General features: G+C 53.2%; 1 protein-coding gene across 3 annotated transcripts; it reads left to right on the plus strand.

The window, feature by feature from the left end:
• The first annotated feature begins 1,536 nt into the window (after positions 1-1,536).
• SLC8B1 (solute carrier family 8 member B1) lies at positions 1,537-26,336 on the plus strand. Of its 3 annotated transcripts, none has more exons than XM_041728473.1 (17): positions 1,537-1,795; positions 1,946-2,073; positions 3,268-3,517; positions 9,193-9,345; positions 9,469-9,521; positions 9,651-9,708; positions 9,849-9,954; positions 10,038-10,205; positions 11,139-11,246; positions 12,339-12,392; positions 12,624-12,754; positions 15,116-15,257; positions 18,496-18,617; positions 20,486-20,639; positions 21,346-21,426; positions 22,791-22,855; positions 25,246-26,336. In XM_041728473.1, exons 3-17 carry the CDS (start codon positions 3,350-3,352, stop codon positions 25,441-25,443), a joined length of 1,761 nt encoding a protein of 586 aa, XP_041584407.1. In that variant the 5' UTR covers positions 1,537-1,795; positions 1,946-2,073; positions 3,268-3,349; the 3' UTR covers positions 25,444-26,336. The 3 variants fall into 3 exon arrangements, with proteins under 3 accessions (XP_041584407.1, XP_041584406.1, XP_041584408.1); XM_041728474.1 differs by having other exon boundaries at positions 1,538-1,649; XM_041728472.1 differs by having other exon boundaries at positions 1,537-2,073.
• The last annotated feature ends 195 nt before the right edge of the window (positions 26,337-26,531 follow it).

Here is a 26,531-nt window from a genome sequence, read left to right on the forward strand (position 1 = left end):
TCCTAGGATTTCCCAACACATACTCACCTCCTCTCCACCCCCATCCCCCAACTGCCCCCAGGGGGGGGGCGAGGGGGGAGACAAGGAGATAATGATCCGCTAGTCCAGCTGAACTAGGATGGTGACATTGAGTTCTTAGGCTGGCTGGGCCACCAAGTACCGGTCAGGGCCCCATAAGGAAGGACTTTGGCTCCACACTCAGCAATTTTGGAGCTACTTCCCCAAGTAGTGGGTGGCCTGGGGAGCAATCATCCCCCCACCCCTACAGACACTAGCTGTGGGCACCACTGTGCTGGCTGCCTGTACCTACATACAGGTGAGCTTGGCCTGCCCCCTGCTCTGATGGGCTCCCAGCTGGCCGGGGATCAAGCATGCCAGTCCCTGTATTGCAGGATTCATGGAATAATGAATGGCTGCAACGGTGCCTTCCACGGAGGGAGTATTTACTGAGCCATGAGGCAGGGAGCCCAGGGCTTTACACACAGTGTAGGATTGCATCTTGCAAGGACCCCATGTGGTAGGTACTATTAAAATCCCCATTTCTCAGGGAAGGAAAATAAGGCTCGGGGTGTGTTTGCCAAGGGTTGCACAGAAACCAGACGCTCTGAGACTCCAAATACTGCACGTTCTGGACCTCAGTGTCATCAGGTACAGAGAGGGTAACTGGAGGTATGGTCTTTGAAAGCAAGGCACCTGGGAAGGTGCGGGCCCTGGCGGTTGGGGGAAGGGGTCGGAGGTGGGGTTGGGGTGGGGTGCAGGACTGTGTTGAAGCTGGGCCTGGCAGTAAGAGTTTGTCGGGTGGAAAAGCCAAGTTGGCATCGGGGCAGGGAGCTCAGGGGGAGCAGGGGTGCAGCCGTGTGTAAGTGGCAGGGTGTTTAGGCCTTGGGGAGCCCTTCCCGGGCCCGGTCGGGAGTTCGGGTCGAAGAAAGAAAGGGGTGCGAGGGCTGGAGGCTGAGTGGGGTCGCCGCCTGCAGCTGATGGGGACCTCAGCCGCAGGCCCAGCCCGCTGCCCTGCCCCCCGGCCCCCCGCAGGCGGGAACCGGGGACGGGGCGTGAGTGCAGCACGACTCCGCGTCTGCCCCTGCTGCCAGGTGCTTCTTTTAAGAGCGGAACTAAGGGGAGCGCTGACCCCATCAGCAAGTCGCGAACTTGAGGCGTTCCAGGGGGGCCAGGCCGACCGTCTGGGGGTGGGGCGGGACCCGCGGGACCCTCCGGGGACCTCCCCCAGCACCGGGGCTCGCCGCGCATCCCCAGACGCGTCGGGGCACAAACCCCTAGTTCCATCCTCTAACGCTCCCTCTTCAGCCTCCTGCCGTCGTTACCCGCTAGGTTTTATCTCAGCTTCCGCTTGAGCTGCAAGAGCCGAACCGACAGGCACTGGAGTGAAAGAAAGTGGCTGGTGGGGAGGACACCACGGCCCCCGCGCCCCCCTCTCCCGGCCCCGGGGCCTCCCAGAGCCGCGCGGGAGCCTGTGCCTTTAAGGGAGGGGGCGGGGCCAGCCCGCGGGGGCGGGGCCGGGGCAGGGCAGGGGCGGGGCCGGGGAAGTGCTCCGCGCTCTGGGTCCGCGGCGGCGGGGCAGGGGCCCGGGAAGGCCGCGAGGCTCGGCGCGGTCGAGGCGCGGAGCTGGCGGGTCCCAGGCCCGGCCCGAGGTAAGCGGAGGCTTCTCGCCCGCCAGGGCGCCGGGACTTCAACTGCTCAGCCTCCGCGGAGGATCGGGGCACAGCGCCCGGGCGCCCCGGGGTCGGGCACCTGCTCGGTGCAGCCGCAGGGAGCGCTGCCGCCCCACGGGCGCTCGGTGAGTGCTCCCCTGTGGATGAGCACGGGGAACCGGCAGCCACCAGAGGGGGCACGTCCTCATCTCCAAGCTGGCGACACCTGAGGTGCAAGCATTTATCGAGCTCTTACTGTATGCCCCGACGGGCCAGCATTTGTCCCCATTTTGCAGACGCGGAATCAGAAGCTCAGAGAGGTGACGTGACCTCCCCAAGGCCGCACAGCTCCTGCGTGGCCCGGGCTGAAGTGGAAACCTGGTGCCAAGTTTCAGGAACCAACAAAAGAGGGAAAAGTTAACAGGTGAGAAAAGAGCCGTGGGACAGGCCTCTTCTGTTCCTCCATTTCTCTTCTCTTCCTCTGGGGCCTTCTCCACCCCCTCCTGCCCTCAGGTCATTGAGAAATAACTATGCAAAGAATTACAAAAAAAAAAAAAAATAACGTTGTTTTCTGAACTTTGTGTCTGCTGATGGCAAAAACAAAATGTGCTCGTCCACAGCAGGTGGAAGAGCCCAAAAACAAAATCGGTGTGCCAAGGACTTGGTTTTTTTTTTCCCTCCAGTTTGAGGTCTTTGGAAGGACTGAAGCTGGTTTTGCCCTGGCAGTGAGGGAAAAGGCAGACGCTAGAATCCAGCTCAGCTCTGCTGCTAACAGCCTGTGTGATTTTGAGCAACTCACTTCCTTCTAGACCTTGATTTCCCCATCAGAGGAGCTGCTGTTGGCTTTGTGACTTCCTTGCCCTGTGACTTTGGGCAGGTTAGGGAACTCCTCTGAGCCCAGCCCTGTCCTCTGTAAGACAGGCAGGTACAATGACACCTCCACGGTCGTCCTGAGGACTAGAGGAGAGATGGAAGGCACAATGGCTGAGCGAGGACATGGACCTGGCTCTGGGCCCAGGTTTGCTCATCTGTGAAATGGAAATAATAACAGTCCCTCCTCTTGGCCGGTTTCAGGAATTAAATGAGGTCATCTTGTGATAAGTGCTTAGCTCACTGTAAGACCCAGAATGGCATTGCTTAGTCGTCTCAAATTGGTGGCCCAAAGGCCAAGTCCACCCCCAGAAATATGTTTCTATAGTTTTGAGGGCTTGCCAACTCCCCACCACTGCCCGCTTCTGGTATTTATTTCACTTAGCTGGCCCCCCGGGAGCTGAAATCTCTGGAGTCCCAGGATTCATCCTTCCAGCCCGGATATTCCAGTCTCAGGCTAGGGGGTGGGTGTGGGTGGGAGAGGCCTGCATCTCCATGGAGACACTATCGGGTACTTAGGAAGGAGGGCATAACTAATCCGCAGGCTGAAGTGGGGGGGTGGCGGGGGGAGGGAGCCTGGGGCCCTCCACAGAGCCTCCATCGGGAATGTGGTTCTACACTTGGCTTTCCTTTGTAGGGTTGGGGTAGGGAGGGCAGTTTCCTCAACTGAAAAACTTTTCAGTCCCTTCCTGCACAGGCCTAGGCTCTTTGGTGACGCTGTCCCTCCTTGTCACCTCACTCTCTACAGGCCTCCGGAGCTACGGGTTGTTTGGAAGTGAAACACTGCAGAAGGGGAAGCAGAGAGTGAGGGCCGGCCTCCTTGGGGGCTGATGGCCAGCAGACAGCTGAATCTGCAGTGGGTGCTGAGTTTGTTCTGTGTGCTGCTGATGGTGGAGACGGTGTCCGGGGCCAGGGGCTCACTTACGGAGGCCCACATCGGCCCCCAGTTTTCAGCCTCAGGTGTGAACCAGACACCCATGGATGATGTGAGCATCCAGGTAAGAAGAGGGCATCAGGTGCGGGTGTATTCATCCAATCAACAAATATTTCCTGAGCATCTACTATGTGCCAGGCACTGAGCTGAGCCCTGGGGTCTACCAGGGAACAATATAGACAAAGATCCCTGCCTTCGTGGAGCTAACAATCTTCTGGGGGGATGGAAGAAGCACAGTAATAAATTTCAGGTGGTAAAATGGTAAGTGTTTTTCCAATTACCTCTCTGGGTGGGAGCTGTGATGGGGAAGGTGTATTTCCAATGATTTCAGAGTCAGTGGTCACAGGTGGCTTCTGTGAAGAAGTGATCTCTGAGCCAAGCTCTGAATGGAAAAAGGAAAATCACTTATACAGACATCTGGAAAAAGAACATTCCAGGCAAGTTTGCTAGTCTGTCTCTAGGAGAGACTAGCAAGTGCAAAGACCCTGAGGCAGCAGCAAGCTTAGTATGCCCCTGGAGCAGTGAGGAGGCCAGAATGGCTAGAACAGGGTGAATGAGGGAGAGAATGTTAAGAGATGAGGAGATGGGGATGAAGAGGTAATTGGTGGTCAGATTACAAAAGGCTTATAGGCTGAGACTAGGAGATGATGTTTGTTTACAATAGTTGGGGGCCGTGGAGGGCTTTGAGCAGAGGGATGTCAAAATCTGATTTATCTCTTCAAAGGAGCTCTCTGGCTTCTCTAGGGAGAATTAATTGAGAGGAGCAAGGGTGGCCGCAGGGAGACCAGTGGGGGGCTTTTGCAGTTATCTAGGTGAGTGGTGGTGGTTGGGGATAGGAAGGGATTGGAGGGATTTAAGATAAATATTGGTGGCACAATGAGCGACAGGTACTGATGGGTTAGACAGAAGGGCATGGTGGTAGAGTAGAAGAGAGATTTTGGGGAGATTGGGGGGTGGATAGTGGTGCTGTTGACTTGGATGTATGGAGGGAGGAAGAGTGGGACCATCTTGGTGAGGGGCAGGAAGTCTTCCTCCCAAGGCAGAGAGGGGATAGGTCACTGAGACAGGCCGTGGGAACTTGAATCACGCCATTCTGATGTCTGTAAGCAGAGGACAGGTCACAGTGAAGCCTGAGTTAAAGACTGAAGGCAGGGGACTGCTCACTATGACCCTCTGGAGTCCCTTCCACCTGCAAGGGCCTGGAGATCCTTCCAGTCCCCATTCCCAGGAGAATGGAATAACAGGCTCCACCCCCCACCCCCCACTTGACCTGAAGGGCTGAGTGTTTGGTGCCCATGCCAACTTTGTGGGGCTGCAAAGTACCTTCATGCCTACCTTCAGAGGCTGGTGAACGGGTCATTATACCCATTTTATAGAAGAGAAAGTGGTTTGTGGTTACTGTGGTCATAAAATTCACTGCAACCTCTCCAAGGAGAGGGGCATGCTCCTCGGGGCAGGAAGACTGCAGTAGTCTGTGGCTCGTGCCAGATAATCTCTGAGTTATTGAGCACTTAGGCCAGCGCTGTGTCAAGCTCAACAAATTCTCCCCTAAACCTCCAGAGATGGGTCTAAACATCTCTGTGCTGTAGATCAGGGTGCTAAGGTTTAGGGAGGGGAAGCTGGCCAGAGCCAGGAGAGGTCAAATATTTCCCTGGGTGTCCTTAGTGACTCAGGGAAGAGGATGAGAAGGGAACAGGGAAGAGCTGAAAAGTCACCCACCCCAGACTCAGAGCAGTGCCATGTAACTACACCACCCAGGGCAGAGAGCTGGGGACAGGTGGTGGTGGGCCTTGGCAGGGGTGGTGGGGGGGTGGGCATGACCCCCTCAGGATGGGTGCAGGGAGGATGCAGAGGCATGTGATCCTGGAGGTGGACTGGGGGACCTGCCTTGCTAGCTCACGCTGCTGTCAGGGAGATGGAGACAAGCTGGGGTGGGAGTGTCTCCCTGCATCCATCCTGGCTGACCCTGAGGATGGGGAGGATGGAAGGAGAACAGGCAGGAAGAGGCTACCCTTGCCGAGTTGGGCTGTTTCCCCAGGAGCTTCAGCTAGGAACTTTCAGGCAGAGCTGAGTTTGAGGGGTGGGCTATGTGCCCTTGGGCAAGTCACTTTGCCTCTCTGTGCCTCAGTTTTCTAATCTGTTAAGTGGACAGAATTGTGCCGACCTCTGGGGCCTGTCATGAAGACTGAGTGAGACGGTGCCCAACACAGTGTGTGGCAAAACACTTATGAGGACCTCCTGGGTGCCAGGCACTGGGCAAGACTTTGGCAGGAGAGGTAGACACTAAACAAGTCTATGATCCTACAAATAACTGGAGATTTCAAAACACATAAGTACTTGGAAGGAGAGGACCTGGGGTGGTGAGAATTTATAACTGGGGGATCTACCGTAGGCTGGAGGTGGTTAGGGAAGACTTCCTAGAGGAAGCATCTGGAACTGAGGATTGGAGGATGAACATGGATTAATGAGGACAAAGATGGAATGGGGTACCGGGCCGAAGGGACGGCAGGGGCCATAAGTACAGCGGGCTCGGTGTTGCATCGGCAGAGAGCCAGGGGGCAGGATTGGGGTGATGGCCAGAGAGTTCAGAGTCCAGTAATCTCTTGGTGGGAGTTCAGAGAGGGCTGAAGGGTGTGGAGCCCCACGATTTGACAGTTATTTCTCTTTAAATTATGGTGAAATATACATAACATAAAATTCACTATCTGTGAACTTTTTCTGTGTGCTGTTCGGTGGCATTAGCACGTTCACACTGTCATGCGGCCGTCCCCGCGATCCACGTCCAGAACTCTTCCATCCTGCAAAACTGAGATTCCATTAAATGAGAACTCCCCATGTCCTCCTCCCCCCACCCCTGCTTTCTGCTTCAGGTCTCCAGGAGTTTGACTAGTCCAGGTACCTCCTATCAATAGAGCTAACGGGTGTTTGTGTTTTGGTGACTGGCTTATTGCACTGAGCATAGTGCTCTCTATTATGGGTGCCCAGAAGGTTCATCCGTGTAGCACGTGTGGGAACTCCCTTCCCTAAAGGCTGAGTAATGGTCTGCCGTATGGATATGCCACATCTTGTTCATCCATTCATCATCCCTCAGGGACATTCCAGTGGCTTCTGATCCTTTTGGCTGTTGTGAACATGGGCATGCACATTTCTCTGAGACATGGCTTTCTGTTCTTTTTGGTATATACCCAGAAGCGGATTTACTAGATCATAGGATAATTCTACTTTTTCCCACTGTTACTGAGAAGGAATGGACATCCAGCACTCTGCAAGTGTAAGGCCTACAACACAATGAGTCAACTTACATATGTTTTTTTTTTTTTTTTAACTTACATATGTTGTAAAACGGTGACAATAAGCCTGGTTAATATATCTCATCTCATATAGATATTTTATTTACTTTTTGTTTATTTTTTAAGATTTTATTTATTTGTTTATGGGAGACACAGAGAGAGAGAGGCAGAGACACAGACAGAGGAAGAAGCAGGCTCCTTGCAGGAAGCCGGATGCGGGGCTCAATTCCAGGACCCTGTCATGAAGCTGAAGACAGACACTCAACCACTGAGCCACCCAGGTGCCCCGATATTTTTTTTTAAAAAAAGGAGAAAAAATTTTCCCCTCATGATAAGAACTCTTACGATATATTGTCCTAACAGCTTTCATACCTACCAGACAGCAGCTCTAACTGGTCACCGTGCTGTGCGTTACATCCCTGTACTGGTAACTCTCTTCAATTTTGGGGGGGAATCACCGTGTTTTTTTTTTTCCCACAGCCCCGCACCACTTGGCATTCCCACCAGCAGTGCACAGGGGCTCTGATTCCTCCCCATCCCGGCCAATACTTGCTATTTTCTGGCTTTGTTTGCTTTATATAGTAGCTATCCTAATGGCGTGAGGTGGTATTTACAAAGCGCTTAACAGAAAATTTGAGAAGGGGGAGGGACCTCCCTTGCAATGCTTAAGCAAATGCATGACATGACGATGGATAAATATCCATTATATAGAGCGCTGCTTCGACAAGTCAATAAGAAGAAGCAAACATGCCAAGAGAAGAGGCTGGCAGGTCGAAGGAATACAGATGGCCATCAGCACACGAGAAGGGCGCTGACAAGTAACCAGGGACTTGCAGTTGAACAGTGAGGAGATTCCTACCACCTCGGCCTGGACAAGGCTTAGTGGCAGGTGCAGGTGCGAGTGTGTGTAAGTGAGGCTTGAGGGAGTGTATTTTGGCAGAACCCATCAAATGTCTAAGCTACTTGTCCTTTAGCAAGAGGGATGGGTCCAGCCCATATCTTTTGGACGCTACCATTTTGGTGGGTTTCTGTTGACTTCTCGTTGCCAGCATCTTTTTCCAGAACTGCCCATAAGCATGGTAAGCAGGAAGTGCTGGGGGATCGTCATCTCCCTCCTCAGCATCCTCACCTGATGTCCGATAGGAGTCGGTGTATAAATACCACAGCTCCCTTGCCCCTGGGATTACTAGCCCTGGGAGGGCTGTCCCAATCTGGCCTCGCTGGCCTTCCTCCTCCCATGGCCCCATTGTGATGCTTGTATTTCATACACTTCCCAAATATGTACTTACTCATAAATTCTTGTTTCTGGGGGAACCCAGACTATGATGCACTCTGACTCAGTACTTTTACTTCTAGAATTCTCTTTTTCAAAATATCCTCACATGAACTCAGAGAGTCATGTGAAAGGATGTTTGTTGCTGGGAATACTAAAAAATCAGGGGCGATATGCCCACCCCTGGGGAAATGTTACCCTTCCCCCCTGGCTACCTCTCATGTGTCATTCAGAGCATGAAATGTTCCCCTGATGTTTAAAGGAGTCTACAGGAGGGATGCCTGGGTGGCTCAGTGATTGAGCATCTGCCTTTGGCTCAGGGCATGATCTTGGGGTCCTGGGATCAAGTCCCACACTGGGGTCCCCACGGGAAGCCCGCTTCTCCCTTTGCCTATGTCTCTGCCTCTCTCTGTGTCTCCCATGAATAAATAAATAAAATCTTAAAAAAAAAAAAAAAAGACTCTACAGGGAGTCCACAAGGAGTGTGATGGTTAAGGACGGGGTTCTAGAACCTCAAACCAATTGGATTCCAACCCTGTCTACCACTGAGGGGACCCAGGACATGACCTTAGTCTCCTTATCTGTGTATGGGGTGTGATAATAGTCTCTTCCTTGCAAGACTGTGAGATTAATTGAGATAACATTTTAAGGTCCTGGCACTGTGCCTGACATATAGAAATTACTCATAATGCTTTGACTTTTATCACCTTCTTCACCATTACATGTACCAATATATTAATAGATGGCATATAGGTGAAGTGGTAAAAGGGAATTGTAGAAACAAGAGATTTGAGGTGGATCCATTTCCGTAAAACAAAACCAACTGTGTAATAGGTTGTATATACAAGGTCGTTATGTCCGTACAGGGCCCTGGAAACTGATTGTGGTAGGAATTTTGGACGGAGGTGGAATTATGGGGGGTAGGGATGAGAAAGGGGAATTTAGAAATCTTTATATATTGTTTGGTTTTTGTTTTGGGAAACAAAGACGTATTCATGAATTACTTGTGTAAACAAGTTTATTAAAAAAAATTAAAGTGCACAGTTGACACTTGGAGGGTGTTGGGGGTGCTTAGGGGTCGGGCTGAAGGAGGTGGTCTTCAGCTACTTACAAGGTCCTGGTCCAGCTGCCCTCAGGGTGTTGACCCCTGACGCCCCCCTCCATCCCTTCCTGCAGTGTCGTGAGGTGTGCAGCCTGAATGTCTCTGACCGTTGTGACTTCGTCCGGACCACCCCTGACTGCCGCAGCGAAGGGGGTTACCTGAATTACCTCGAAGGCATCTTCTGCAGCTTCCCACCTCACCTCCTCCCTCTGGCCATCACACTCTATGTGAGGCCCTGGCCCAGGGGTTAGGGGCTGAACGGGGCTGAACGGGGCTGGTGGCCCAAGTTGGACCTAACAGTTCCTTTCCCGCTCTGCACCCCCTCACCCCTCACCCCCTACCCCCCACAGGCTTTCTGGCTGTCTTACCTGTTTCTGATTCTGGGAGTCACCGCGGCAAAGTTGTGAGTGTGGCCTTGGGCTCACATCCGGCTTGTAGATGGGAACAGAGTCCCCGGGAGGCTGGCATTCGGGTGACCCCGGTTTAGGGGAAGGATGGCCGTGAAGGCACACGGTTTGCTTTTCCTCCGTAGCTTCTGCCCTAACTTGTCTGCCATCTCCACCACGCTCAGGCTCTCCCACAATGTGGCAGTATCCTTTAGTCCCGGGCCTGGGCCCCGGAGGCCGGAGGGCGGCTGGAGGGGTGGCTGGGAGACGGGGTGGCGACTCGTGGCCCCGGAAAGGTCGGGCCGGGGCCCCTGCTCTGTGTCCCCTTGACATGCTCCCCCCATGGCGTCACCTTCCTGGCGTTTGGGAACGGTGCCCCTGACATCTTCAGCGCCCTGGTGGCTTTCTCGGATCCGCGCACAGCCGGCCTGGCCTTTGGGGCGCTGTTTGGTAAGAGCCGGGGCAGCAGGAGCAGGCGGTGGGGCAGCGGGAGTGGCCACGGGGCGGGCTGAGCTCGGCGTCTCGTCATCCAGGTGCTGGTGTGCTGGTTACCACCGTGGTGGCCGGTGGCATCGCCATCCTGCGCCCCTTCACCGCCGCCTCCAGGCCCTTTCTCAGAGACATCATTTTCTACATGGTAGCCGTGTTCCTGACCTTCACCGCGCTCTACCTCGGCAGGGTCACGCTGGCATGGGCCCTGGGTGAGCAGCCACAGGTTTAGGCAGTGTCATCCTGGGGCTGGCAGGTGGGAGGCCAGGGGGCGGGGTGCGGAGGACACGAGCAGGTGGCCAGCAGGACAGAGTCACTTTTGGTTCCAAGTGAGGGAAACACTACTCAAAGCTGGCTTGAGCCAAAAAGGGGAACATATGGTTGAGATAACCAAAAGGGTAGGGTTTTGGAGACTGGGGTGATGCTCTGGATTTTCAAAATGTCACATTTTAACAAGCAGTGTAGCCCGGTTGCTGACTGTGGCTAGCAGGGTCCCTGCAGTGTACACTCTCCACTCGTGATCCATGGATAGAGGCACAGTTCACAGAGGGTTATGGAAACCACCGAGGGACACTGGGATGCAGGGATGTCCAGGGATCCGCCGGGGACCAGCAACAGTAGGAGCCCTGAGAGGCAGGGGGATGGTGGCCAGAGTGTAGCGAGGACAGGAGGCTTAGACCTAGTGCCGCCAAGCACAGGTGACAGTCACAGAGGATCCCAGGTTCTGCCTGGGACAGGGCCCCACACCAGGGAGGCAGCCTGGAGAAAGTACCACAGACTCTCTCTTGCTGCCTTCTGATTTGTCATCAGGCCCCTTTGAGCCAAACCCAGTGTAGCCAGAGCTCAGGGCACAGAGCGGGACACCAACCCTTAGCACCTGAAAAGGGTCCTGGAGGCCCCTGTCTGTGCCAGGTATTACCTCTTTGATTGCCAGATTATGGGGAGCAGGAAGGGAAGACAGGCCAAGGAGAAGCAGGGTAGTGGGCGTGGGGGGGGCGCTCTAGGAAATGGCCAGTTACCTACTGGTACTGGGCTAGGCCAACACAGACCACCACCACCAGGCACCAGCAATAGAACTGACAGTGCTTGTTCTCTGGGGCTGTGCCAGGACGCCACTTGGTGACGGCTTGCACCCTTGTCTGCAGGTTACCTAGGCTTGTACGTGTTTTATGTGCTCACTGTGGTTCTCTGCACCTGGATCTACCGATGGCAGCGGAGGAGATCCCTGGTCTACTCCATGCCAGGTACTCCAGGTAAGGGTCTGAACTGAGCTCCCAAGGGAGGCCAGTGGGGACTGGCACCCTCTGCGCCCTTCACTACTCCCTTACGTCTCTGGAGGCCAACGTCATTGTCCATCTCCTCTTTGTGCTTTTTCTGCTTGTTTTACGAGGGTCCTACCTGCATACTTTTGTTTGTGCTGATTTCACTTTCATCCTCAGTTTGTCCGGTTTCACCGGCTCTTCCTCCTCCATGCTCTTTCCAGGGCAACATGATCCCCCTTCCCCCGGGTTTGAGCCCAAATGCCTCCATATACACCAGTATGTGTACACAGGAACACACATGCCTACATAGCACACACACATACAAATACATGTGTGCACAAATAGGTGCAGGCACATACCTACGCGACACAGACGTACAGATATACACATGCAGAAATATATATACGTACATACCACACACATACGCAAATCCATATACAACACACGTACGAACATACACAGTTGACCCGTGAACAGCATGCAGGTGCCAGTGACTCCCCCTACAGGAAGTCTGCTGTGATTTTTCCTCTCCTCCCCTCTGTCAACTGACCCTTCAGGGTTCAGCACAGATCACGCCTGTGCTGTCTTCTAGACCCATCGTAGCCCATCAGGATGGAGGAAAAGGAGAAATGAGTCCTGGAGAGGGGCCTAAAGTCACACAAAGGCAGGATGGGGACTAGTAATGAAAAAGACTATTTTCCTTTTAGGCCCCTCTTTGCTGGGCTCAGGCTGAGGACTTCTGAGAAAAGTTTCAGACTGAAAAAGAAAAATACGATGGGGTCCAAATTCTGAAAAGTACAAAATGGAAGTCAGCAAATGTTTGAATTGTGTCTTCAAATACGCTTGTTAAATTTGGCTTTGTAGCTACATCATCACATCCGAAGATGTTTTTTGAGTTAGACTCTCTCACTCAATAAGAATCCTGAGCATTCCTGGGGATTGCTGAGAAATGCAAGGTCTGGAGGGCCCAGACACTTGCACCCTGAGAGCAGCCCTGGCCCTGAGGGGTCCTGCCCTGGCCTGGTGGTGAGGAGGGTCTAGGCCCCTTAGCTGGCTCGTGTCACACACCCCTCTCTTCTACAGAAATGCTCTCAGATTCTGAGGAGGAGCCAGTGTCTTCCAACAGCTATGACTACAGTGAGTCTGGACTCTGCCCAGCGAGGGTGGGGGCACCAGGGCAGGGCTGGGGGCACGGAGTGGGGAGATGGGATCCATGAAAGCAGCCTCACCTCCTATTGCACAACAGTTGAGCCAGACCCTGGGCTGTTCCTTCTTCCAGAGGGTTGGCAGGATTTGGGGGAGCAGAGAGGGTCTCCTGGAGGCTGAGCCTGCCCTGGACACGTGTCCCTCTCTCCCTTGTACTCCCAGGTGAAGAGTACCGGCCGCTGCTCTTCTACCAGGAGACTACGGCTCAGCTCCTGGCCCAGGCCCTCAACCCCCTGGATTACAGGAAGTGGAGGAACAAGCCGGTGTCCTGGAGGGTCCTCAAGGTGTTCAAGGTAGGAGGGGGGACCCTGGAGCCAGGCTCAGGGTTCTGTGACAGCAGCAGGACAGTGGCCACTCAACCATCTCCAGCTCAGTGAGAGGAGAGGGGCCAGGGTCTGCTGAGACCCTCTCAGAATAGATGACCTGGGACTTGATAGGGAAATAGAATTATAGTTTGGCTGATGGCCTGCCCTGCCCCCCATGGAGGAAGGATTGCATCTGGGACAGAGAGAGAGAGAGAGGAAGGAACCCCTCCTGACTTGGCGAGGGGGGCCCTGGGGCTGGGATGAGGGAGTAGGTCAAGGGGAGTTCAAATGAGGACAAGATTGGATTGTTCTGACCATTTGCTGCTTTCCTGGGCTGAAGTTCCCTGAGGATTAGATCCTAGTGGGGTGCCCAGGCCAGTTTATAGAAGGCACAGCTGTAGCTGCCTTCCACCACCCAGAACAAAAGAGGCAGGGGTCTCACCTCACAGCCCTTATCTCCTCCTGGACGTAACTGGAAGTGACCAAGATGAATAGGTTTTAGGCTTCCTCAGTCAGAGAGGGGGCAAATAATGGAACTATATTTGTACTCCACACTGGCTCTGGCAGCATGATGACCTTGGGCCTCTCTGAGCCTCAGTCTCCTCCACTATGAAATGCGGAGAATGATAGTGCCTTCCTTCTGGTGTGGTCGTATTTATAAGTTATTGAGGCAACAATGCTGTGTAACAAACAACCCCCCAAATCGCCCTGACGTACAAGTGACAGTATTTTCTCTCGTTTGTCTGGAGGGACTGTACTTCATTCAGGCTGTGTTTGGAGGCTCAGTTCTGCCCAATATCTCATTCTGGGGTCACTGGGTACTTGGGGGTGTGCCCTTGTCTTGGCACAAGAGGCCAAAGCAAACTTCACAAGCACATTTTAAGTCTCTACTCCTATCGCACTCCCCAACCGCCCACTGGCTGGAGCTAGTCACCTGGCCTCATCAGTGAGGCAGGAAAATATATTCTGCAGACTCTAATCACTTGACAGAGTATGTGGGCGTTTAACTCTGTTGCAGGAAGGAATTGAAGAATTGTGAACAGTAGCAGGCCTCTCACAGTCATTGTGACAATTTAATAAAAACTAATGTGTGAAAGGCCGAGTACGATGCCAAACAGCCATGCCTCATTTCATTGCACTTGGCTTTACTAAGCTTCGCAGACTCTGCATCTTTTACAGATTGAAGGTTTGTGGCCACCCTGCACTAAGCAGGTCCACTAGCACCACTTTTCCAAAAGCATTTGCTTATGCCATGTCCCTGTGTTACATTCTGGTGTTTCCTGCAATATTTCAAACTTTTTGCTACTACTATATTGGTCGTGGTGATCTGGGATCGGTGATTACATACACCTTGCTGGAAGCTCAGATGATGGTTAGCCTGTTTTAGCAATAAAGTATTTTTTAATTAAGGAATGCACATTTTTTGAGACACCATGCTACACACTTACTAGACAGTGTCATGTAAATGTAACTTGTATATGCACTGGGAAACCACAAAATTCATTTGACTCGCTTTATTGCGACATGCACTTTACTGAGGTGGTTTGGAGGTGAACCCATGATGTCTCGGAGGCTTGCATGTAGTGAGGGCTCCATCCATGTTATTGTTAATTTAGTTATTGGCTGGGACCACAAGGTGTGGAGTCCATCGGAGCCGGCCCTGTATTCCCAGCTTCATGTCCCTTTCTGTGTGTCTTTGGAAATATTCCTTACCCTCTCTGAGCCTCGCTTTCTTTTTCCAGAAGGTGAGAAAAATAATAGTTCCTATGCACGGGGTTGTGTGGTCAGGATTAGTGGATGAGGTGCCTTGGTCAGCTGAGTAATGGCCCCCCAAAGATGTCCATGTCCTGATCCCCTGAAATGTGACTATGTTACCTTCATGGCAAAAGGGATTTGCAGGTGTGATGAGGGTCTAGAGATGCAGAGCGTCTCCTGGATTATCCGGGTGGGCCTGATGTCATCACAAGGGTCCTTATAGGGAAAGACAGGGGGCAGGGGGGCAGAGTCCCAGGAGATGTGATCCCAGAAGCCCAGCTGGGAGTGACTGGGGGCTACGAGCCAGGAGTGCAGGTGGCCCTGGAAGCTGGAACAGGAGCGTGGCCCTGCCAACCCCTCGGTGTTGGGACGCTGTTCCCCAGAGCTCTAAGGGAATACATTTGTGCTGCGGAAGGCACTGGTTTGGGCTTGTGTTCCAGCAGTAGGAGGTGACTACTTCCGGCGCTTGGCCTGGGCCTGCCCAGAGCCTGTGCCTCAGCCACAAGAGCCACATTCTTGCATAACTGAGCGCAGGGTGCCTCCAGCCTGGCGCACCTCCCTGGTGACACCCTCCCGCCTTGGCACACTTGACAGCTGCCCGTGGAGTTTCTGCTGCTGCTCACCATCCCCGTCGTGGATCCCGACAAGGAGGATGGGAACTGGAAGCGGCCCCTCAACTGCCTGCACCTGGTGATCAGCCCGCTGGTCTTGGCCCTAACCCTGCAGTCGGGGGCCTGTGAGTATCCCCTCCCCCAGGCTAGCCCACCTTCCTCCTCCTCCCCGCATTCCAGAATTTTCTTCTCAACCACACCTGGGCCCAGGGCTAGAGGCAGAATCCTGGGCAAACAGCAGGCGCTGAATATATGCTTGTGCCGCTTGGGCCGTAAGGGACACCAGCCGCCCACGCTCCAGTGGCCCAGCGCCACTGGCTGCAGATGGAGGCTGTGCACGGCTGGCCCTTGGACCAAGTCTAGCCTCTGCTCCGTCGCCTGCGTTAGTGTTTGCAGATTCCACATCAGAGGGCAGGTCTGGCCTTCTCAAGATCTGGGCCACGTTCCTGAGGCAGGATCGGCTGGAGCTGAGAAGGGCGCCCTGATGGAGTGGGGGTGCCCACTGTGGGCATCAGGGCAGCCCCCTCCCTTGCCTATTGGAGCACCTGGCTGGGGGATTGGAGGTTTTTCTGTTGGCTCCAGGCTGTCTCTGCCCTTTCTGACGTGCTCTGGCTCAAGAAATGCCCAGCGTTGCCAGGCGTCTTCCAGTTCCTGCTGCTTTGCCTCTTCCTGTTGTCTATCTTTATTTTTTTTTATTTTTTTGTTGTTGTCTATCTTTAATATCTCATGCTGCTGTTCCTCTCTGTCTCCTGAGCACCACCTGGAGGTAGAGGAGGTAGAGGAAGTAGGGCATTGGTGGCAAATGCATGGCTGGGCACGCCGTTTTTTGCTGTAACAAGGTCAGCAACAAACTCCCTGTGGGTCCCCTCCCAGATTTATGGGGCAGGCGGGACACTCTGAGAGAGCCCACCAGGGCTCCAGTGACCCCAGAGCCGAGAAGGGTGCCCCCTTAGGGGTGCCAGCTGTCTGGTTCGTGTGGCTTTCATTCCCTGGGCAGGGGCACTGCCGGGGACTCACTTTCATCTCTGTGGCTTCTTAAAAGAGTGGACTCCCAAGCATCAGTCATTCACGAGCCATCTTCTTGATTTTCCTCCCATCATATACTATTCTATTTGACGTTTTTCTCAAATCTGCTGTTTTTAAACTTAAATTTATTGAAAAGGAAACTATAACACCTGCACCGATAGGAAATTGGCTTCATTGCCAATACATTCAAGGTAACTACAAAGATAAATTCATTTTTTTTTTCTTTAATTTTTTTTTTTATTTATGATAGTCACAGAGAGAGAGAGAGAGGCAGAGACACAGGCAGAGGGAGAAGCAGGCTCCATGCACCGGGAGCCCGATGTGGGATTCGATCCCGGGTCTCCAGGATCGCGCCCTGGGCCAAAGACAGGCGCCAAACCGCTGCGCCACCCAGGGATCCCACAAAGATAAATTCAATAAAAATAACGCATCTGAGCCAGGAGCCCTTGCTCCGTAGGGCGTGTAGCAGGTGTTAGAGACGTTACAGACCTATTAGCACCAGTTGAGACTCTGAAGGAGAAATCGCTTGCCTGAGATGGGATTCTGACGTGGTAGCATCTTGTCCACGTTCAGCACCATCTGATAATAACGGGTCCACACTGGGGAGGTACTGGTTCAGGCTAAAGCATTTGTGACCCCCTTCCGGGCTGAGCCTAAGCAGAGCCTCCCAGCCTCCTCCCTCTCTAGGAGACCCCCAAAGCCATCTTTCTAAAGTGCTGCTTTTCCTATGGTGTGGTCACTTCTCCACTCAAAGACCTCCATGGCTCCCCGGTGCCTCTTGGTGCAAGTCCACACCCCCCAGCCATCCTTAAGGCAGCCTCATCATCCTCTAGTCTCTTCTGCTTGGTTCCTTCCCACCCAGCTCTCCCCTCTTCCCCTGCAGCCCTTGTACCCTCTCTCTGCTTATGCCTCATTGTACATCCTCAGCACTTGAAGAAGCCCTTCCCGACCACCCCACACTCCAGCCACCTCCTAAAATTCCCCCAGAACAGGCGTGGCAAAAACAGAGAAAGGGCCCACGCTCGGGTGTCAGGTTCCAAAGCTAGTGCCACTGGTCAGAAATGTGTTCAGTGAAAATTGCCTCCTGCGATTCACACAATGTGTGGTGGACACGACTTTGTGTATCAGCTCCCTCATGTAATTCTTATGGCAGCTGACATTGGACAGCCAATGAGCTAGACTGGAAAAGAATAAGAGGAAAGTCTTGATAAAGTGTCTGGGATGTCCAAACCATCCATTGCCTTTGAGACCAGTACTGATTCCCTAGTGTTGAAAAGGGTTGTGTGGAGAATTCTGGAGCATATTGCCTGCCTGCAGGGTTTTCAGGTTTTGATATTAAGCCTCTGGAACTTTCATAACTTTTTTTTTTTTAAAGATTTATTCACTGTGGCACCTGGGTGGCTCAGTTGGTTAAGCATCTGCCTTCAGTTTAGGTCATGATCCCAGGGTCCTGGAATCAAGTGCCATGTCAGGCTTCCTGCTCAGCAGAGACAAAGTCTGCTTCTTCCTTTCCGTCTTCCTCTGTGTGCTTGTTTGCTCTGTCTCTCAAATAAATAAATAAGTCTTAAAAAAATAAAGATTTATTCATTTATTATTTTAGGGGTGGAGGGGCAGAGGGAGAGGGAAAGAGAAATGTCAAGCAGACTCCCTGCTGAGCATGGAGCCCAATGCAGGACTTGATCCCACGACCCTGAGATCACGACTTGAGCTGAAATCAAGAGTCAAATGCTTAGCTGACTGAGCCACGTGGGCGCCCCCAGAACTTTCATAACTTTTAATGGGTTGGTTTGTGGAGTGGACTTACCAAGAGAGCAGGTGCTGGGCTCCAGGACCAGGGGGTAAGGGTTGGGTTTGACTGTACAGCTCATTTAGCTAAGTGATGCCCATCCGTTGGCCATGCCTTGCTGGAGGGTGCTGCCTTGAAGCTCAGTTTGAAGAAGCGTCACTATGATGGTTGATTAGTGATGTCTGCCATGGGCCTGGGAGGGAACAGTGGTGGTGAGTGGGCTTAGCATTCTCCTAAGAAGGTAGCATTCTAAGAAGGTAGCATTCTCCTACCTTCATGGCAGAAGGCTGGGGAGAGTCTATCGTCTGCCTTCTTTCCAATATGGCTAGCTTCTGGGCAAGGGCTCTGACTTTAATTTCCCTGTCCTTCTGAAGTGTCTGGGATAGCTCTGGGGACACTGTATGTCCAAACAATTGAGTATAAGTGAGCTTTGTCCCCGGGTCTCTCCACCAGGCCTTCCCACCCATCCTGGGGAAAGGGTGCGTCCTCTGGGAGCTGGGGCCAAGCTGAGGCGGTGCCAAGTCCCAGCTCCCTTTCTTGCCTCTCTGCAGATGGTGTCTATGAGATAGGTGGCCTCGTTCCTGTCTGGGCCGTGGTGGTGATTGTGGGCACAGTCGTGGCTGCCGTGACCTTTTTCGCCACCTCCAACAGCGAGCCTCCCAGGTTTCACTGGGTAAGAATCCTTAGCACTCCAAGGTGGGGCAGAGGGGCACTGGAATCTCCCAGGAGGATGTCCGGTTCGTGCCCCTGGGGCAGCCAGGCCAGTAATCACTGTCCATGATGACGGGTCTTTAAATTCACTTTGAGTAGTTTTGTAAGTGTTCGAGGTTCTCTCTCTCTCTTTTTGGTAACAGCTTTTATTTTATTGAGATGTCATTCACATACCATACAATTTACCTATGTAAAGTATGGGATTCGGTGGTTTTTATTATATTCACAGAATTGTGCAACAATCACCACTATCAGCTTTAGAGCCTTTCAACACCAAAAAAGAAACCCCATGCCCATTCACAGTTGCTCCCCTCGCACCTTCCCCCCCACCCCTGGCCACCGCCAGTCTGCTCTCCAGGTCTGTGAAGTTGCCTGTTGGGGACCTTTTCATATAAATGGGATCATATGATACGTGGTTTTTTGCAACTTTGCATCATGTTTTCAAGGTCCTTGCATATGCACTGGGCAGGGATTAGCGAGTCCCTCCTTTTCATGGCTGACTACCATCCACTGTACGGATGCGGCACGTTTTATCTGTTCATCATTGGTGGACACGGCTTGTTTCTACTCCAGGGATGTTACAAGGAAGACAGCTGTGACATTTGTGTAAAAATTCGTGTCTGGAAAGAGGCTTTGCTTCTCTTGGTGTATTCCTGGGTGAAGCTGCGGGGTCAGACTTATGTTTCTCTTTTTGAGGAATGGCCAGCTTCTTTTCTGCTGCCCTCTCGAGGAAGCTTGCTTTCTTTCTTTCTTCTCTTTTCTTTTTTTTCTTTTCTTTTCTTTCTTTTTCTCACAGAGAGAGAGAAGCAGAGACATAGGTAGAGGGAGAAGCAGGCTCCCTGCAGGGAGCCTGATGTGGGACTTGAGCCCAGGAACCTGGGATCACACGCTGAGCCGAAGGCAGATGCTCAACCACTGAGCCACCCAGGTGTCCAGCACCTGTGTTTCTAACAACCTGGTTCCAGGGATGGAACGGTCTGGTGTTTGCAGTTGGTTTTGTTTGTTTGTTTGTTTTGTTTTGTTTTTTCCATTCTCTCCACCCTGCAGCATTCTGAGGAACTTTTAGGCAGTTTGTTCAGATTTTACATATTTATTGACTTATTTGAGAGAGAGAGAGAGGAGAGAACACAAGCAGGGCGAATAGCAGAGGGAGAAGCAGATATGCAGTTTGTTCAGAATTTACTCTTGAAAGTTCAACTAAAATGTTCATTTTTTACTATTTATTGATAAAAACTCGTAGCTTTCATCTTGAGAAACTGAGTGTGTCAACCCAAAGGAGGTCAAATTTTCAACAAATTGGTGATTTAGAGAAGTTCAGCTGGTGTTTTTACTGGTTTTTGAAGTCTTGGCACACACTCCAAGATGGATGTCCCTTGAGAACCTAATGCTGAGTGAAAGAGGCCAGTCACAAAAGACCACGTGTTGTGTGAGGCCACATCTGTGACGCGTCTAGGACAGGTGAATCCATACAGACAGGAAGCAGAGGGGTAGTGGCCTGGGGCTGGAGGAAGGTTGGGTGGGATGGGGAGTCTCTGCTCCTGGGGATGCAGTTTCTTTCTATGGTCATGGGACAGCATTTGGTCCCTAGACTGGAAGCTGAAGAGAGCTATGTCGAGCTCTTTAATACTGACATTTAATACTAACATTTCATTGAGCAGTTAGGATGTGTTCCCTGAACCTATTAACTCATTTATGTTCATGGCAATTTCAGAGGGTAGGTACTGTGATCAGCCCAATTTACTGATGAGGAATGGAGACCGTGTCCCTGTTGGGGACCATATCCCTTTTGGGGACTGGCCTTGGTCCCATCAGCACCAATTCTCTCCCCAGCTCTTTGCCTTCCTGGGCTTCCTGACCAGCGCCCTGTGGATCAACGCTGCCGCCACAGAGGTGGTGAACATCTTGCGGTCCCTGGGAGTGGTCTTCAGGCTGAGCAACACTGTCCTGGGGCTCACTCTGCTGGCCTGGGGGAACAGCATAGGAGGTGACTCGGGGTCGGGTGGGGCTCTGGGATGAGTGCAGCCACATTCCCGCTCTTTGCTCCCCTACCCAGAGCACATGTGCACAGGCCCACTGTTGTTTTGGAATGACCATCACTGGGTATCGCGGTGAGATGGCCTGGATCGTACCCTGGCCAGGAGACTACAGAAGCCCCGGCCTTTCCCCCAGTCTCTAATGTGTGGACACGTGGCTCCCCAGAGTTCAGGCAGGACATGGAGCCATTGCAGCCAACCATGCTGAATGTGTACATGGGTGTGTGACATACACAGGCATTCACACATGCTACATATCCCCTTCTCTAACTATAGCTGCCAGGTTGGGTTGGCTAAGTTGTGCACTGCACAAGAGCATCCAAACAGGGAGTCGGGGGCTAAAATCTAGCTCTCCTTTCACTCACCTTTCTGGGCACCTTTTCTGAATTTGTATAAAGTTGCTGTGCATGCTAGCAGTAATGGTAGGTCACACCCAGAGTTGCCCCTGGTGGGAAAAAATGGGGTAAAAAGCATCCAGGAGGGAATTGTACCATGGGATGCTGTGGCCACAGCACACAGCTAGCTAGTGCAAGGCCCAGATGGGCGTTCATCGGTTTTTGTTGACTGAATGACTGTGGGTAACAATAAGGGGTGAATGACCAAGGACGGCCGGGGGGAGCCACTCTCCATTCAAGGCCATCTCTCGTTTCCACACAGATGCCTTCTCAGACTTCACGCTGGCCCGCCAGGGGTACCCACGGATGGCATTCTCTGCCTGTTTCGGCGGCATCATCTTGAGTATCCTTTGTGGGGCTGCCCTCCCCTTGGCACTGGTGGCACAGGCTCCAGCGTTGTGCTCTGTGGCCCACTCCTGGGATTGGCTCTTGCTCTAACACCTGGAGCAGGTTATACAGCTGCGGGGGCGTCAGCTTCCTCATCTGTAAGATGGGTGCGGAGAGGACTGACCTCAGATGGGTTGTCGTAAGGACTGACCGAGGTGACAGAAATGTGTGGCACCTGGCAAGCACTCGGTGGCAGTGGCATTTTCAGTAGATGCCCCATGCTGAGCTTTTGTGTGCCCTACGGGATGCCCGCCTCCTCTTGCTTAGAGATATCATGGTCCCTCAATGTTAGGGGTTGGCAAGCCTGTTCTCAGAGGGCCAGAGAGTAAATATTTTAGACGTTGTGGGCCACACCAACCTCTTCTGCAACTGCTGGACTCTGTGGTTATAGCGTGAGAACGGCCATAGGCAGTATAGAAATGAATGGGCGTGGCTCTGTTCCAATAAAGCTTTATTTAAAAAAGCAGACAGTGGGCCAGATGGGCCTGCAGACTGTAACTTGCCACCTGCCCTGGTCTCTATAGAAAAGACAAGGACAAGCAAGCAGCCTGAGGCTCTGAAAGGAGATGGTCTTGGGTTCCAGTTCTGGCACCACCATGTGCCATCTGTGTGACCTTGGGACTTCGCACACATCTTACTCTCTGCACCCCAACAATCTCGGTAAATTCAGAACAAGTTGGGATGAAGATCGATGGTGGGGTAAGGCACCCAGGACGGTGCCTGACACAGGATGTGTGCCCAACAAACGGTGGGTGTTGCTGGTTGTGAATTAAAGTAATATTCCTTGAAAGCACTTGGAGTCCAGCTCTCCCCTGGCTCCACACGAAAGGGCCTGTGGGGTGAGCCTGGTGCCAAGCGGTGGCTGCGCGGCACGGTGGCGGGGACCGTGAGGTGAGCCTGTGGTTTGTAACTCCCCCACTGGACGGGGCTTTCCTGGGCCCACTGTACCCACTGGGACCTGCTCCTGATCCCTCAGGTTGGGGCCAGAAGGAACAAGCCCCACCTGGAGCAGAGTCCCCCAAACAACACCTAGAGATGGCCTTGACCTCTGCTCTGCCACCAGTCCCCCAAACGACCATGGGTGGCCACAGGGAAGCCAAGTGCTTACCAGGTAGCCAGCACTTCTGTGGCCTCATTCCCTCCTTCCAGACTCAGTGCAAAATGCACACGAGACACTCGTTAAAGGGCTGACACTGGGAGGGCTCTCTTCAGAGAGGGTGTCTTGAGGGTGAGGGTGCGTAGAATATAAGGCAGCCTGATGCGCATGTGGTTGGGGTTGCCGGGGTGTCATTCCAGCAAACTTCCTGAGCTGGGCCACAGATATCCTGGTGGGCGTGGGGCTGGGTTGCCTGCTCCAGATCTCCAGGAGCCACACGGACGTGAAGGTGAGCGGCCAGACACTTGTGCCGGGGCCCCTTCTAATGTGGACCCCCCAGGTGGGGGACTTCACATCTCAGCAGGCATCTGCTTGCTGGGGAGGGGCCTTGTCTGAATTTGGGAAGAGCCTGATTGGTAGAATGTTTTAAAAATATCTTGCATACAAAAAACGTGCTGCTTACAAGTTCACAGGGTAACTGGGATGTGGCTCTGGGGAAGGGGCAGGAGGGCTCTGGATTCAGGTACTGGTCCCATCACTCAAGTCTCTTGCTGTGTGACTGTGGGTGAGTTAGGGCATCTCTGGGCCTCAGTCTCCTTGCCCATGAAGTGGAGGTGATGGTCTCCCCCCCAAGCTTCCTGGGGAGCAAGCAGGAGGTGAGGGCCGGGCCAAACATCTTATCCCAGCACTGCCCACGGAGGGCAGACTGAGAGAGGAAACTAAGGCAGCCATAGCAGGTGGGAGCCTGGCAGGTTTGGAGAAGGTTCTGAGACTCATCAAGTGGGGGTTCTCACATTTCCAGGATGCCCCAGGATTTCCTAGGGGAGCATGAGACCTCGGTCCCAGGAATTCAGGAGGTAGGGGGCTGGAAATTTGCATTTTAAAATGAGTTTAAAATAAGTAGATAGGTGGCTTGAGAAAGCCCGTTCTAACAAGGTTGAAAACCCTAAGACCTGCAGGGGCCAGGAGGGTAACCAAACCACCTGGGGGACTCAGGTGGGCTGCACGTGGCCAGATACTCCAGATTTTCTAGAGAAGAAATCAGGAGTCCTAGGGGAACTTTTGCTCGCCTCAAATATTGCACAGGGTGACACCCATTGGACCCACCGGCCGCCAGTTTGCATTGCACATCTGGCGTCTCTGTTCTGAAGCACTCGATTCAGAGACCAAAGGAGAGGGAGAGATTGTGATGGGGAGGGGTATGGTTTGCAGCCCCTCGCCCCCACCCTGTGAGAGCACTTGGGGTCTTGTGAGGCGACGTTAATGGGACCGGTCACCCACTCTCTCTGGGCTCCCACTGTCTCAGCTCAGCCAGTGACGCCTCTTGTGGCCTGCTTGTCACTAGCTGGCAGCAGGGCCAGCCTTTGGTGGTGGCCACACCCACAAGCAAATGGCTGCTTACTGACTGCTTGGGAAGTCGTCTTTTTTTTTTTTTAAGATTTTATTTATTCATGAGAGGCAGAGAGAGGCAGAGGGCGAAGCAGGCTTCCTGTGGGGAGCCCCGTGCAGGACTCAATCCCAGGACCCTGGGACCTGACCCGCAGGCAGCCGCTCAACCACTGAACCACCCAGTGCTCCGAGAAAGTTTGCTTTGCTTTTCTTTAAATAGACGATCTTTTTTTCTTGAGGTGGGGAGGGGCCGAGGGAGAAAGATAATCTTAAGCAAAGGCTCAATCTCACAACCCTGAGATCTTGACCTGAGCTAAAATCAAGAGTCAAGAGTCTGTCCCACCAACGGAGCCACCCAGGTGCCCTGGAAAGTTTGCTTTCCTGAAAGGTAAACACCATCTGCAAATTTTGTTTATACTCTTCCTGGGTTTAATAGGTTACTTTCTTGATCAATTCCCAGGGAGTTCCAGATAATGAGGCTTTAGGGTTGGCTCCCGGAGGGGCCTATTTCTTCCTTTCTCTTGCTCCTTCTGGAGTGTGTGTGTGTGTGTGTGTGTGTGTGTGTCCGCGTTCCGCTGCCTTTGTACTGAGTTTAGGAAATGGTCCCCCTGTTAATGAAGTAGGACACAAGGCATCAGGCAAGGTCACCATGGAAGGTCTTCAGGGAAAGTCACCACGGAAGGATGGCCACAGGGCTGTGCTGGGTGGAGGACGCAGCTTGCTCTTAAACACTGCCTGGTGTGGGCTTCCGTTCCTGGTTCAGAATTGGTGTGCAGATCTGGATGTGCGCAGCCGTCACTGTGTGGGGAGGCAGGATAGGGTATGGTCAAGAGCTTGGACGTCGGTTTGGGCTCTGTCACGCACTCGTGACTGTTTGCTCGTCCACGCATTGGGGGTAATAGTGCCCCCCTCGCGGGGGGAGGGGTGGGAAGGTGAGAGGCTGGCTAGTGCAGGTCAAACACCCGGCACAGTGGCCAGTGTCCATTCTTCCGTGGATGCTAGACAGACGTTAAGTCTGGAAGGAAGAGAAGTGGGAAGAGGACAATTTCACTTCTTTTTGCTCTTCTGTAGGGGGGAGAAGTGTGCAGCATCTGCATGGAACATGTACATGTAACGGACGGTCTCAGTTTCCTAGGGCTGCTATGACAGATGACCTCAAGCTAGGTCGCTCAAAGCATGAAACTTCAAGGTGGGACGTGGCCAGAAGGCCCAATAGTCCTGCACTGGCCCCTGCGGGGGCGACCATCGGGTGGCTGCAGTGACCCGGCCTCTCCCTCTGTTCCCCCACAGCTGGAGCCAGATGGACTGTTGGTGTGGGTCTTGGCGGGCGCCCTGGGCCTCAGCCTCGTCTGCTCCCTGGTCTCGGTCCCCCTGCAGTGCTTCCAGCTGAACAAAGTCTACGGCTTCTGCCTGCTTCTCTTCTACAGCAGCTTCCTCGTGGTGGCCCTGCTGACCGAATTTGGGGTGATTCACTTGAAAAGTGTGTGAGTGACGCCACGTGTCTGGGGCCGCCTAGTGGCCGGGAGATGTCACTGCAGGTGGCCGGAAGGAGGCGCGGCCCGAGGGGCTGTGAACGGGGTGGCTCCTGGGTGCTGCCACCGCCCTGTGCTCAGAGAATTTCTGGAACATCAGAGACCGGGCTGCGCCGTGGCCGTCCTTGGACTATCTGTGGGGCTTCTCAGAGGCCGAGTGCCTTCCCCGCCGGTGTGGCCAGACCCGCACGGTGTTCTAGGGCCTGTAGTCACGTCCTGCTGCCTTCCTGCATCCTCTCCTCAGGGCTCAAACTGCTGCCAAACCCCGGCTTAGGGTGTCAGGGCAATTCTGATGGTGGGCGGGACACCATGGGCCAAGGACATCCTGGGCCGAGTTCTAGAGCTGCACCGTCCGGCGGAAATAGAACACGAGACACATACCCAACTTTGAACCTTCTAGTCACATTAATAAAAGCCAAAAAACAGGTACTGTATCATACACATTATTCAGTGGCTCCAAATATTAGCACAGGGCCCTGGCCCCATCGTGGCCACCGTATTGGACGGCACAGCTCTAGACTCTGCTTCTAGAACTGTCTGCTGGCTGTTGGCAAGCTCCTCCGTGCCCTGAACCTTGGGTTTCCTCAGCTGTGAAACGAGTCCGTTTGACTGTGCTCTGTGCCTACCTCAGGGGGAGCCCGGGGCTGGGGTTCCAATGCCTGGAAGCTCCAGGGAAGACGGAGTGACTGCTTCCCGGTGCCTTCCTGCTGTCACTAGCTCCGGACCTGCCTTTTCAAGAAGCGACTCTTCAGTTTGCCCGACTGCCTTACGCCAGCAGCAGCAAAAGGATTCAACTGTCTTTTTTTCCAGTGCAAAAATCATTAAATATTTCAAGTGTCCAAAGCAGCACACCCATCTTTTACTGCTTCTTCCTTACCTGGGCCAGGTGATGTGTGTTTGGTTCCAAGGCCAAAAGGCTCTTGGGCCTGATGTATCTGAGCTCTGAGGCAGGTCTAGGTGTGGGGCGGAGGTGGGGCCAGGAACAACCATGGATGGGACATCTCCCCTTTCCCCACAGTACCAGAAACCACAGAACGGCACTTG

Source organism: Vulpes lagopus, chromosome 14 (assembly GCF_018345385.1).
Source record: "Vulpes lagopus strain Blue_001 chromosome 14, ASM1834538v1, whole genome shotgun sequence".
Taxonomy (NCBI): Eukaryota; Metazoa; Chordata; class Mammalia; order Carnivora; family Canidae; genus Vulpes; species Vulpes lagopus.